This window comes from Furipterus horrens, unplaced genomic scaffold, assembly GCF_987537825.1.
Source record: "Furipterus horrens unplaced genomic scaffold, mFurHor1.1.pri manual_scaffold_10, whole genome shotgun sequence".
Taxonomy (NCBI): Eukaryota; Metazoa; Chordata; class Mammalia; order Chiroptera; family Furipteridae; genus Furipterus; species Furipterus horrens.
This window is the reverse complement of record NW_028327180.1, coordinates 48,178,281-48,190,305: the sequence shown is the minus strand read 5'-3', so window position 1 is coordinate 48,190,305 and position 12,025 is coordinate 48,178,281. Positions and strand designations below refer to the sequence as shown.

Here is a 12,025-nt window from a genome sequence, read left to right as displayed (position 1 = left end):
CAATGTAAATGTGCTTAATGACACTGAACTGTACACTTAAAAATGGTTAAGATATTATATATATTTTACCACAATTTTAAAAAGGAAAAATACAAAAAGAAAATTAGCACTTCACTTGTGTGGGATTTCTACCGGAAAACACACCACTTCAGCCCAATCGCAAGAAAACATCAGACAAACCACACCCTGAGTGACAGTCTACAAAAAGACTGGGCAGTTCCCAAGGGACTGAAGGTCATGGACAACACAGAAACCCCGAGGAATGATCACAGATCTGGGATTGTGGCAGGACGACTAAATGCGATGTGGGAGCCTGGGGGTGATCCTAGGCCACAGAAAGGTCACCAGGGGACATCTGGGGAAATCCAAATGCAGTCTGGAGTCTAGTTAATAGAACTGTGATGACGCTGCTGTTCTAGTTGGTCCAGTTCACCCTGATCATGTGAGATATCCACAGTCAGGAACTATGGGAACTCTCTGTGCTGTCTTTGCATCTTTTCACTAAATCTAAAATCATCTCGAAAGAAAAAGTGGTAAGAAACGAATACAACACCTCCCCCCAAAAAAGATATTGACTAGACATTCATCGTATCGTGGCATCCGTCACATGTCAGGCCATGGCACTGGGTGTGCTGGGTAAGACCCTGCTCTCATGATGCCCCATGGGGACCCTGATGCTGGCCAGGGACAAAGCTGAGCGCTTGTGGAGGGCACATTGTCTAACCTGAACAACTCTTTAGAGGGAAACTGAGGCACAGAAAGGAGTAATTTGGGGAAAGCTGGCAGAGACAGGGCCTGAACTGCAATGACAATCCATTTGGCCAGGTGTGTAAGGGGCACAGGGTGGGTTCTTGGGCATAAGTGGCCCCCAGCAGGCCCCCTGTTATAGACCCTCAAAGCTCCTCCCGGCATTTGCTGAGCCAGCAGCAGAAATGGCTGCTTGCCACTTCAGGCATAAATGAGGCTGCTGGACCCATAAATCACTCCTGAGGCTGTGCATTGATTCTGTGACAATTTAATGAGACGCTCCTGTCCTAATTATAGCTATCAAACCCCACCTGACTGGAAAGACAGAGGGATAGACAGTATAATGCTCACAGGTACGAACGGACCATAGAAGAGGGCTGCAGGGATCTGTCTCTTAAGTTACCTGAGAAACAATGAAACTGACCTCAACACAAGAAAGTCTCTTTAGCCAGGAGGTCATAGACACAGTAGCCATGATGAGTCTCTGCAGGGTGGACAGCTCTTGTATCTTTGTGGGGTGCACTTCACCACGCCAAGTCCTCTGTAAAGTCAGCCCTGGGCACTCTACCTGCCATAGGCTTCCAGTTGAGTGGCCAGGTGGCATGCACCCACCCACCTCCAACGCCTAGGTGAGCTGTCAGATGCACAGAGTGAAGGGGAAGCACTTTGGGTTTTCTGTTTTCAATTTTCACCAAAGTTTTGAGACATAAATGCTTCTTTTATATTTAAAAAAAAAAAAAAAAAAAGGCAAGATAAAGCCCTTCCCTGCAATCCCAGCTGGCAATGAAGGACAACCTGTAAGCACTCGCAGGGTCTTCTTCACTTGACAGGCACTTCCAGGCACTGGGCACTCAGGAGACCACCAAATTCCGAGAATTGTATCTGGAAACAGGGTGCTGCTCAGAGACACTTGACAGTCGATGAGGAAAAAAGTCTGTCCTTTGCTGTAGACTCAACCCTCTGGACAGAAGACCACGCTCCAGATTTGGGGTGAAACTCCCATGACCAGTGAGTGAAGCATAGGGATCTCGGAGAAGGAGGAATTTCACATATGGAATTAGCACTTGAGGTCTCTCTCTTTCCTTGTACAGGGGCCACCAGAACATGAAGTTGAAGCCATTTAATATAAACCTCCCTGTTCACGCCCCTGGAAATCAGATTTCCTGATTTCAGGTGAAAGAACTGCCAAGTCAGCAAGTCCTGGTCTGTATCAAGTTCAAATTCATTCCCCTGGGGACCTGCCCCAACATTCTCTCAAGTCCCCGAAGCCCCCTCCTTTCTTTCCCCAGGCCTGTCCCTATATGGTGGCTGAAGCAATCTTGCTAAACCTGCATCTCATGCCAGGCCCTCCCTATTCCTAACCTTACCAGAGCACCTCCTGCCTCAGAACCCGGCCCATGAGGCATTACCCACTGAGCTCAGCCAGCCCTTGCCCCCACAATAGGCCACATACTCCCCAATTCCATGGCTCGCCCTCATCTCCAGGGGTTCAGCCCAAATGTCACTTCCCCGAAAGGGCACCGACCCCATTCCACTCTCTCAGAGCTATGACCTTGGGACATGGCAAGGGACCTACTGGCTACTTGTATGATTTCCACTAAGGACAGGGCCCCATCTAACTTGTTCTGCAGGGAGTCCCCAGGGCCTGACAGAATGCGGGTGCTCAATAAATTCCAACTGAAGGCGGGGCTTTTCCATCCAAACCCCAGCCTCCGTGGGGCACCTCATGGGGGACCTCCTCAGAAGATCCGATGCTTCTCATGTTCTCCCCAGGGCACTCGGGCGATCCACCCACCCCTGCCTACCCCATTTTGTCACATACTGCATGTGGTCAATACAAACTCCAAGTTTCTCCCTGAAGTTCAGCAAACTTGAGCTCTGCAAAGACCATGATGCTCTACACCTGGCTCTGTGCTCCTTAGCACCCGACTTACTCTCCCAGATAGAGAACAGGACAGCCTGACAGTGTGGTGGGAAACCAAAGAAATTCCAGAGTGAATAGGAGACAGAGCTGCCCTCAGGGAGGTCACCATCCAGTGTCTGCTTAGTGCCTGCTAAATGCCCACTATGCACCTTCTCAGTGCCTGCTGAGTATACCCTTATGCCTGCTGTATACCTGCTGGATGCTTGCTGGCTACATGTGTGTGCCTGCTGCGTATCTACCAAGTACCTGCTATGTACCTGCTGAATACACATGTACCTGCTGGGTATCTGAATGCCTGCCATATGCCCACCCAGTGCCCACTGAGCGCTGCCTGCCGTGTTAGCAGTGCACATGCCTCCAAAATCTCAGCAGCGAGCCCACAGTGAGCATCTGTATGTGGGGCCCCATTTTGGACACACTGCACGGGTGAACCCATTTAAATGTCACAATAGTGCAATGAGGCAGAGACCACTATGACTCCCAATTCACGCAGAGGGAGTGAAGCCCAGAGGATATATCTGGGTTCAAACTCACCCAGGAGGAAGCAAGGAGAAGCCAGCTGCCTGGCCCTGGTGCTGCGGGATCCTCCATGCCTATTAAGAACCCTATGGAAGAGGCCCTAGCCACACTTTGTTTCCATTTGGCAAATAATAAAATACTGACTCTCCAGGTCCTTGGACCACAAGGCATTTGGTGGCTTCCTTGTTTGTGAACCTGGACACCCCACCCAACTGGTGGCATGACAGCCCTGCCCCACCAGAGCAGGGTGCCCACCTCTGCTCAGGTGTCCAGATGGACATGGTGACAGGAAGAAGAAGAGAAGAAGGGGTCAGACACACCTGGGCCAGAAACAAAGAGCTGTGCCATCCTACAAGCTCCAAAGTGAGATGGGACTCTTCCATCCCTTCTTCTTTCTCTACAGGTCCCCCATCATGGCAAGGAGGTCCCACCTTACCTTCCTTCCTCTCACCTCCCAATAAATGCTGTTATTATTCTCCCCTGAAAGCCCCAAATCAGCCTTCCCTCTGTTCTCACTGTGGGCCACCCCAAGCTGCTGGGCCCACCCCTGCACCTGGCTGCTTGCATGCATGGAATGAACACAATACATATCTGGTCTGTAAAACACCAGGGACAAACTCCAAGGTCCTCAACCAATGGCTACGAACTGAAGCTCGGTGTACACCATGGTCCTCCATGGCTGTGTTAAGAACTACACAAGCCCCAGATTGAGACAGGTTTGAACCCAGCACCTCCACACACAGTGAACCATGGGACCTCTCACACCTCAGCTTTTCATCTGGGCAAAAGGGGAAGCAACAGGCTCTTCCTCTTGGTCACTGCAACAGCTCCCCATTGCCCACATGCAGGGCCTGACCTAGGGCCCTCCACCACCCAACTACTTAGGGCTCTTCCCACATAACCTGCTCCTTGAACCATTTCCTCAGTGTACAGGGTTCTAGCAGCCTGTGCCCCACCCTAACCAGCTGGCAAACTCCCTGAGCAGTATGGACAGGAGAACACAAACGGCCACTGGGTTAGTCCAATCTAGGTCCAACCCTAGCTCCCCCTCTAATGCTCTCTGAGCCTTGGTCTCCCTTCTGTAAACCAGGAGAATGCCATCAGCTGCTGGGGTTGTTGTCACATGTCTCATGGAATCAAGAGCCTCCACACACCCTTCTGCACCTGCATAATCCCAGCACATAAAGGGGCGCACTGCTTGTTCTCTGGGGTAGGGCCATCCTGGGCACTGCAGGGTACTGAACTGTACCCCTTGTCACCACTCCATCCCCCCAGTCCTGACAACCAAAAATGTCCCCAGATGTTTACAAGTGCCCCTGGGGACAGAATCAGCAGATAACACCCATTTGCGATGCTCCCCGAGGACTGCACTCAGGCTAGTACCCCCCAAGCCAGACCCCACCCCTGATCTCTGAATGGCATTTCCCAGAGGTCCTGTTTAAAAAGAAATCCTCAGCATCAAAGAAAATCCCAGACACTAAGGCCGTTGCCTCCCCTCACTGAAGCAGCACTGACGGGAGCCCCAGGCCCTGAACCAAGACCAGAAAACCCCCAGTGCAGAGAACAGACGAGAAAGGCCAATGGAGCCTTCCACAATGCCTAGAATGGCCTGTGAGGGTAACCCAATGAACCCAGCCAGAACCAGAAGGCTCACTGCATGAACAAGTTACCAGGCACTGTGCCCTCAGCCAGCTTGGAGGCAGTGACAGCAAACACTCTCTCTGGCTGTATGAACGAACAATGGCCACTGTGCCACCAACTGTGGGCCAGACAGCCTGCTCACCTCCTGACTGAGGCTGACCCTCTCCCTCCACGTGGCACAGCCATGCTGATTCCAGCGTCCAGGTCTCCCAGCAAGGCCTGCATGACAGGGTCCTCAGATCTCCACCCAGAATTCAGGCCCCCCATACCGAACCTAAAGAAGTAGAATCTTGGGGGAGCCCAGGAGTCTGCATCCTTCAGCCACCAGATGGTTCAGAGACCCCTGAAAGTAGGAGAAGCAACTCCCACCATCCTCTGATCTTCCATGTTGCTCTAGGTCAGATCTCAAACTGCAGGCGAGACCTTTTGACCAGGGGTGCAAACTCCTTCTGTAAATGGCTAGATGGTAAATATAAGTATTTTTGCCTCTCCAGGCTACATGGTCTATCACAATGACTCAACTCTGCCATATACCAGACATAAGCAAATGAGCATTGCTATGTTCTAATAAAACTTTATTTACAATAATGGGCCCAAGTGGCCCAAGCAGGCTCTGCGAGCAACAGAAGGTTCTAATTCGTGCTTTTAATTCCTTGTTCTGGACACAATATGTGTGCTCGTCCTGAGCCTGAACACCAGCTTTGCTTCTTCCCAGCTGGGGCCTGTTTCCCCATATGTACAGAGAAGGGGGATCACCTCCTCTCCAAGGGCGAGTGAGCAACAAGAATAGAGGTTTAGTGAAAGCCACATGGTGCCAAGCAGAAACCAAGAGTGCAGAGGGCAAACCTGACCCCTCACCATAGGATTACAACCCCAAACCTTCACCCCATGCTCCCATCACACCCTGCCACACTCCTGGTCAGTTCTTGATGGACTCCAGAGCCCTGTCTCCTGTTGTTGTCCTTCTGGCTTGTTCACCATCACTGTTGGGCCCAGTGTGGAGTGAGGTCCCTAGTTCCTGTAGGTGGTTAAATGAAGGATCCAGTTAGACCTCGAAGGGCAACATGGTACAACCTGTGAGCCAGCCTGAGAAGAACAGATGTGAACACCTGCAGACGACCCCCAGGCCCACCATCTAAAGATTGTTTCCACAAGGTACCTGGACTCTGCAGGCTCTGTTTCAGCCTGAGGAAGGGTATCCCAAGCTTGCCATTATAAATGACCACCAACGAGGTAAAACAACAGGAATTTATTCTCTTACAGCTCTGGAGACCAGATGTCCACCAGTGTGGCAGGGCCACACTCCCTCTAAAGGCTCTAGGGGAGGATCTTTCCTTGTCTCTTCCAGCTTCTGGGGCTCTAGGAATCCTTGGCTCGTGGCTGCATCACCCCATTTCCCGCCATATGAGCTATTCCCTGTGTGTCTGTGTTCTCTTTTCGTAAGGTTGCCAGTTATTGGATTTAAGACCACCATAAATCCAGGATGATCGCATCTTGAGATCATTATCCTAATTACATCTGTAGATATTTCTTTTCCAACTAAGGCCACAGTCACAGGTTCTAGGGATCAGGACATGGGCAAATCTTTGTAGGGGTCAGGGTGTGCAGCTCACAACCAGGAGCGTACTGAGGCTACTGGGGCCTTCTGGGGACAGCTCCTCAACCTCTCAGCAGAGCAGCTCCTGGAGTCCTGTGTGCATGCGTGTGTGGAGGCTACAGATGGTACCAGACATTTGGAACAGCCAGCACAGAGGCAAATGGTGCCAAAGCCAGGACTGGAGCCAGGACTGGGGGCAGCCTCCATGCTCAGCTCACCTAAGCCACCACTGTACTTTCCTCCAGCCTGTGCAAAGCTACCCCTGTCACAGGGTAAAGCCAGAACACCCCACCTCCTTCAATGCAGCCAGAGCTGTAGCCAGGCTGAGCTATGTGTACTGCTCACAGGCTTTTTCTGGTCTGGGGCTGCTCCCTGGGATGCTCAGAGCTTCCCATGTCCTAAGCCCCTGGCAAGAGGGCAACACGACCCACAGGTAATCCAGTTGCACATCCTGGCAGCTCTGATGCTGAAATATCCCCAAAATCCATAGATTCTGCTCAAGCTACACCCTCCACTTCCCAAACTAGACACTACAGTGGCCTCTCATTGTCTCCTGCCTTCCCCTTTGCCAGTGCAACTCACACCCATCTTTGTAGGACAGAAAGTGTCCTCAAATATTTAAATACAGAGTTACCATATGACCCAGCAACTCCACAGCCAGGTATATAGCCAAGGGAAAGGAACACCGACATCCACATGAGCACTTGGACATGAATATGCATGGCAGCATTATTCACAATGGCCAAAAGGTAGAAACAACAACTGTCCATTGACTGATAAAGGATAAACAAAATGTGGTCCACCCACACAGTGGAATATTACTCTGCCACAAAAAAGGACTAAAGCTACATAGGCTACAACGTGGATGAACTTTGAAACATCACACTGGTGAAAGAAGCCAGAACAAAAACCCACATGGTGTATAATTCCATTGATGTGAAATGTTCAGAACAGGGAAATCCATAGAGACAGGAAGCAGATTAATGGTTGCCAGAGGCTGGGGTAGTGAGGAGTGACTGCTAATGGGGACATGGTTTCCTTTTGAGGTAGCAGAAATGTTCTGGAACTAGATAGAGGTAATGGTTGCACAACATGGTAAATGTGCTAAAAAAAACACTGAATTGTATACTTTAAATAGTAGGTTGAATGTATTGGGAATATCTCAATACAACTGTTACAAAAATAAGCAGCAGCTCTGGCTTCTAACCAGCACAAACACCCCTCTCTCAGGTGGAATCCAGGGTCCCCAAAACCACTCTAGCTTCACCTCTCCCACCCTCTCTCCACAAGCCAGCCTCTCTGGCTTCTGACCTGTCCTCAACTTTGCCAAGTCCCCCCCCCCCCCATCTCAGGGCCCTGCATCTGCCTGTCCCACACCTGGGGTACTCTAGCCTGCCACAGGAGGCTCTGTCTTGCTGTCCAAGTGTTAGCCCCCTCAACCTGTCAGGCCACATCACCCTGCTTCTTCTGAGAGCCTGTGCTTCATTCATTTGCAGCAATTCTTTCCTGTTAAAACCATGCCAGCTTCCCAAAAGCATGGCCCTCGTATGCTCTGTATGCTGCATTACTGCACCCAACGTAAGCCCTGGGACGTGCTAGACAATCAGAATTTTGATTATGTGGAATGAACAATCTACCCCAACTTTATAGGTCAGGATTCAAAAAGTTAAAAAACCTGTTCAAAGTCACACAGCAGAGCACCACAGTCCCTCCCTGCATATCATCCTACCTAAGTCTGAGAATGGTAAAGGAATACTCGTACACCCTCAACACAAAAATGGTCTCCCTGACATCACACCCTGTCTCCCCCACCCCCATCCAACCTGGCCCTCATGTTCCTGCTTTTCAGAAAGGTAGCAGAGTCAATTTATTCATCATGCTGAACAGCCTTTCACATGAGAAGGCACTGCAGGCATGTCCATCACCACTGAGAACCATGAGCAGATACACAGACACACAAGTAGCCTGCTCACTCCAGGAATGGGCAAGCTGTCCTGCAGAATACACGGGAGAAGAGCAGCTACCAACAGGACCATGCCCCATCTGTTAGCATGTACAGGCGAAACCCTAGCATGTACTGCAGAGGGAGGCAGTGAGGGAAGGCTGCAGCCACAAAGCGAAGGCAGAAGGGGAGCCTGCATAAAGTGGGTTCACTCACCTGCACCAGGCAGTGCAGATATGCCATTTTGCCACAGGTTGGGAACAAGCTTGTCCCTCCTGATCCCAGATGAGAGAAAAGTCATCAGCCTGCACAGGTGGCATAGCCATGAAGGTAGGGGCAGAGCTTTGACCTCTATCTGCCCAGGTACAGAGGTTGCACCCCTGCCCACTCAGTGTTCCCTCCAAACTGTAGGTTTCTGGGCCTCTGCACTGCTGACATTTAGGGCCAGATCACTCACTCTCAGTGGTTAAGGTCCATCCATGCATAGTGGATTGTGAGCAACATCACTGTCCTCTACCCACCAGATGCCAGTAGCACCTCCACCCCCACCCCGCTCCCCCAATTAAGATAACCAAACATGTCTCCAGTCATTGCCATATGCCCCTTGAGCAGGAGAAGTGCCCCAGAAGAGAATACTGCTCTGTCTCTAAAATCCAGTGTAAGCTCATCTCTGCCCAGAGACCATACCCACCCCACCTCCCTAAATCCTGAAGTAAAGGAAGGCAACAGAGAGAGGGAGGAAGGAGATGGGAAGTGGTTACCAGGGCTGAGGGAACTGCTGTCTCTATATCTTAAAAATATTTTCTTAATTTATCAGTGGATGAATGGATAAACAAAATGTGGTCCATCATACAATGGACTATTATTCAGCCATAAAAAAAGACTAAAGTCTTCTGACTCATGCTTCAACATGGATAGACCCTGAAAACATCATGTTGAGTGAAAGGCGGCAATCACAAAAGGTCACAGTGTATGATCCCATTTACATGAAATGTCCAGAACAGGGAAATCCATAGGAACAGAAAGTATATTGGTGGTTTCTGGGAGCTGTGGGAGGGTGGAATAGGGACTGACTGATCATTGGTACTAGGTTTCTTTTGGGGGAGATGAAAATGTTTCAAAATTAGACAGTAGTTATAGTTGTACAACTCTGTAAATACACTAAAACCACTGAATTGCATTTTAAACAAGTGTACAAATAAGCTGTTAAAGAAACCTCTTCAACAACAATAATCCATACCCAACCCCAAGGCAGAAACAGGACCTCCAATCATGAAGACAGCCATGAACTTCTTCCTGTCATACTACCTACATTTGACACCTATTGTGTGCTAGCACACAGTGCATGCTGGAGACAAGATGATATGGACATTCCTGCCTTCAGAACCCCTGACTCCAGCTGCTCACTTTCATTCATTCATTCATTCATTCGCCAGCCATCTCTTTCTCTACGTCCTGAGCATCCTGAGCAAGAACATGAGCTACTGGAGCAGGGACAGGCAGCACCTGACAGTGAGCACCCAACCAATATGTGCCAAATAAATGAACAGAAATGAAGACACACATTCTAGTCTATCAGGTCACGATCTCACGGAGAAACAGGCAACTAATTAAAAAACAACATGACCTGAAAATTCCACCTGAAAAATTAGACTGAAGTTGAAGTCACAGAGGTAGGTCTGCTTGGGATGGTCAAATCAGTAGCCAAATCCAATAAATAGCAATGTGGGTGTCAAACCCTCTCTAAGGCCCCAAGATGCAGGGTGGGGGTCCCACTGCTCTGCAGAAACACAGAGGACATTACCAACACCTGTACAAAGTGTGCTTGCCACCTGATCCACAAGGAAGGGCTTGCTAGATGCACTTCTCAGAGAAAGACACAAGGCCCTAGGGGCTCAGTACTTTGCCATGATCACATGACCAGAGAGCTGAGGCCGAGGAGAAAAGCCAGGCCACCAACACGAGCCCCAGCCAAGCCCATGCTCCAGGCCACAGCAGCTTTCCAGGTGAGATTAGCAGATAACCAGGCCTGCCTCTGCACGCTGAACCCACCCACTCACCTGAGGAAAGCTGTCCCTCTACCCTGTTCCTAAGGGGCCAAGGGCCATCTGTGGGTGGCTCTCCTTTATCCCAGTGGGAGGAACACCACCTGGTCTCCACTATATAGGCTGCATGAGGAAGAGACACCTGTCTCCACTCCAAGCTCCGGGACCGACCACTCCCTCAGGGCCCCACAGGGGAGGGCATCTGACCTTGCCCTCAGGTTTCCAAAAGGCCCATTCCACCTCGGGTCTGCAAGTGGGGACACATATCCTTCTGCCGACATCCAGAAAATGAGGCACAGGCACCAATGACATAGAGACAAGTGTCCCTTCAGGTAGCGACATGTGGGGTCACTTGTTCCCTCAGGTAGCAATGATGTAGGAACACCTATCATCCATCGCCAGGTACCAGTGATGCTTTCAAGCAATGCCCAGTTCATACACCTCAGTACCATCCTGTCTCGCCTAGGTAGTAGTTACATGGGGCCACCTGTCCACCTCAGGTAGCAATGATGTGAAAACACCTGTCACGGTTAGGTTACAATGTAGTGACTAGCACCTGCTACCTCCAGGCGGTAATGATATAGAGGAACTTACTCCTCCAGGTAACAATGATGTGAGGACACATATCCTTCCCCCACCCTGGTCCGGGTAGCAATGATGCGGGGGCACCTGTCTCCTTCAGGTAGCAATGATGTTGGGACACATGTCCCCCATTAGTTAACAATGATGTGCTAATGAAATGGAGACCCTTGGCCCTCCAGGTGGCAATGATGTGAAGTCACCTGTCCGCCACAGGTACCAAGGATGTGGGGCACCAATTCCGCCCACGATGCCCGGAGAATGGGGACACCTGTCCCCTCGGGTCGGGCCAAGCCCCGCCCCGCCATGCGCCCCGCCCCCGCCGCGCGCCCCCGCCGCGTACACGCGCTGGACACGCGCCTTATCCTCCTCCCTCTTGGCCCTGAGGGGTGGGCGCGACAGCCCCCTCACCCGCGCGGCCCGCGTCAGGCTCAAGTCCTTCATGACCTCCTCGAAGGCCGCCGTCTCCTCTGCCTGCTTCTGGTTGTGCAGCGCGATCTTCTCGCTAAATTTCCGCGGATTGTTCGAAGTCGCCATCTTCTCGCCGCCGCCGCCGCCTCCGCCTCCTCCTCCTCCCTCCTCCTCCACCTCCTCGCCCCCCCTCCCCCGCACCACTTGCCAGTGCCACCACGCAGGCGCCAGACAGGCCCGCGAGCGGCGGGCGGTGCGCAGGCGCAGCGGCGGATGGGAGAGCGACGCAGGCGCACGGGAGAGGCGCGCAGCGCACGGGAGACGGCGCAGCGCACTGGAGACGGCGCATGCGCGCGTCCCGCCAGTGCTGTTGGGCCCCGGGACGTGCATGGAAATTTCGGCGCAGGCGCAGTGGGTCTCCTCCTGGCCCGCTGGACAGCGGCCGCCGGCTGTTGGATAAGGTCCAAGGACTGGCCCAACCCTGGATCCTCCAAGAGGGAGCCTTAAATTTACAGGGATGGGGCCAGCACCCTCCAAGCACAGGGAGCACTCCGAGTCTGAGCTTGGGCTGGGGCCAGTTCAGTTTTGAGATTAGTCCAGGACGTTGCTCATCCCCGCTT

At 51.6% G+C, this 12,025-nt stretch overlaps 1 protein-coding gene across 2 annotated transcripts in view; it reads right to left on the bottom strand.

The window, feature by feature from the left end:
* CRTC1 (CREB regulated transcription coactivator 1) overlaps positions 1-11,539 on the bottom strand; it is a 55,009-nt gene extending 43,470 nt beyond the window's left edge. For both annotated transcript variants that reach the window (XM_090290022.1, XM_090290023.1), the window contains exon 1: positions 11,406-11,539. In XM_090290022.1, coding sequence (XP_090146148.1) covers positions 11,406-11,531 — 126 coding nt within the window. In that variant the 5' untranslated portion in view covers positions 11,532-11,539. The remainder of the gene's footprint in view (positions 1-11,405) is intronic.
* Positions 11,540-12,025: the final 486 nt, after the last annotated feature.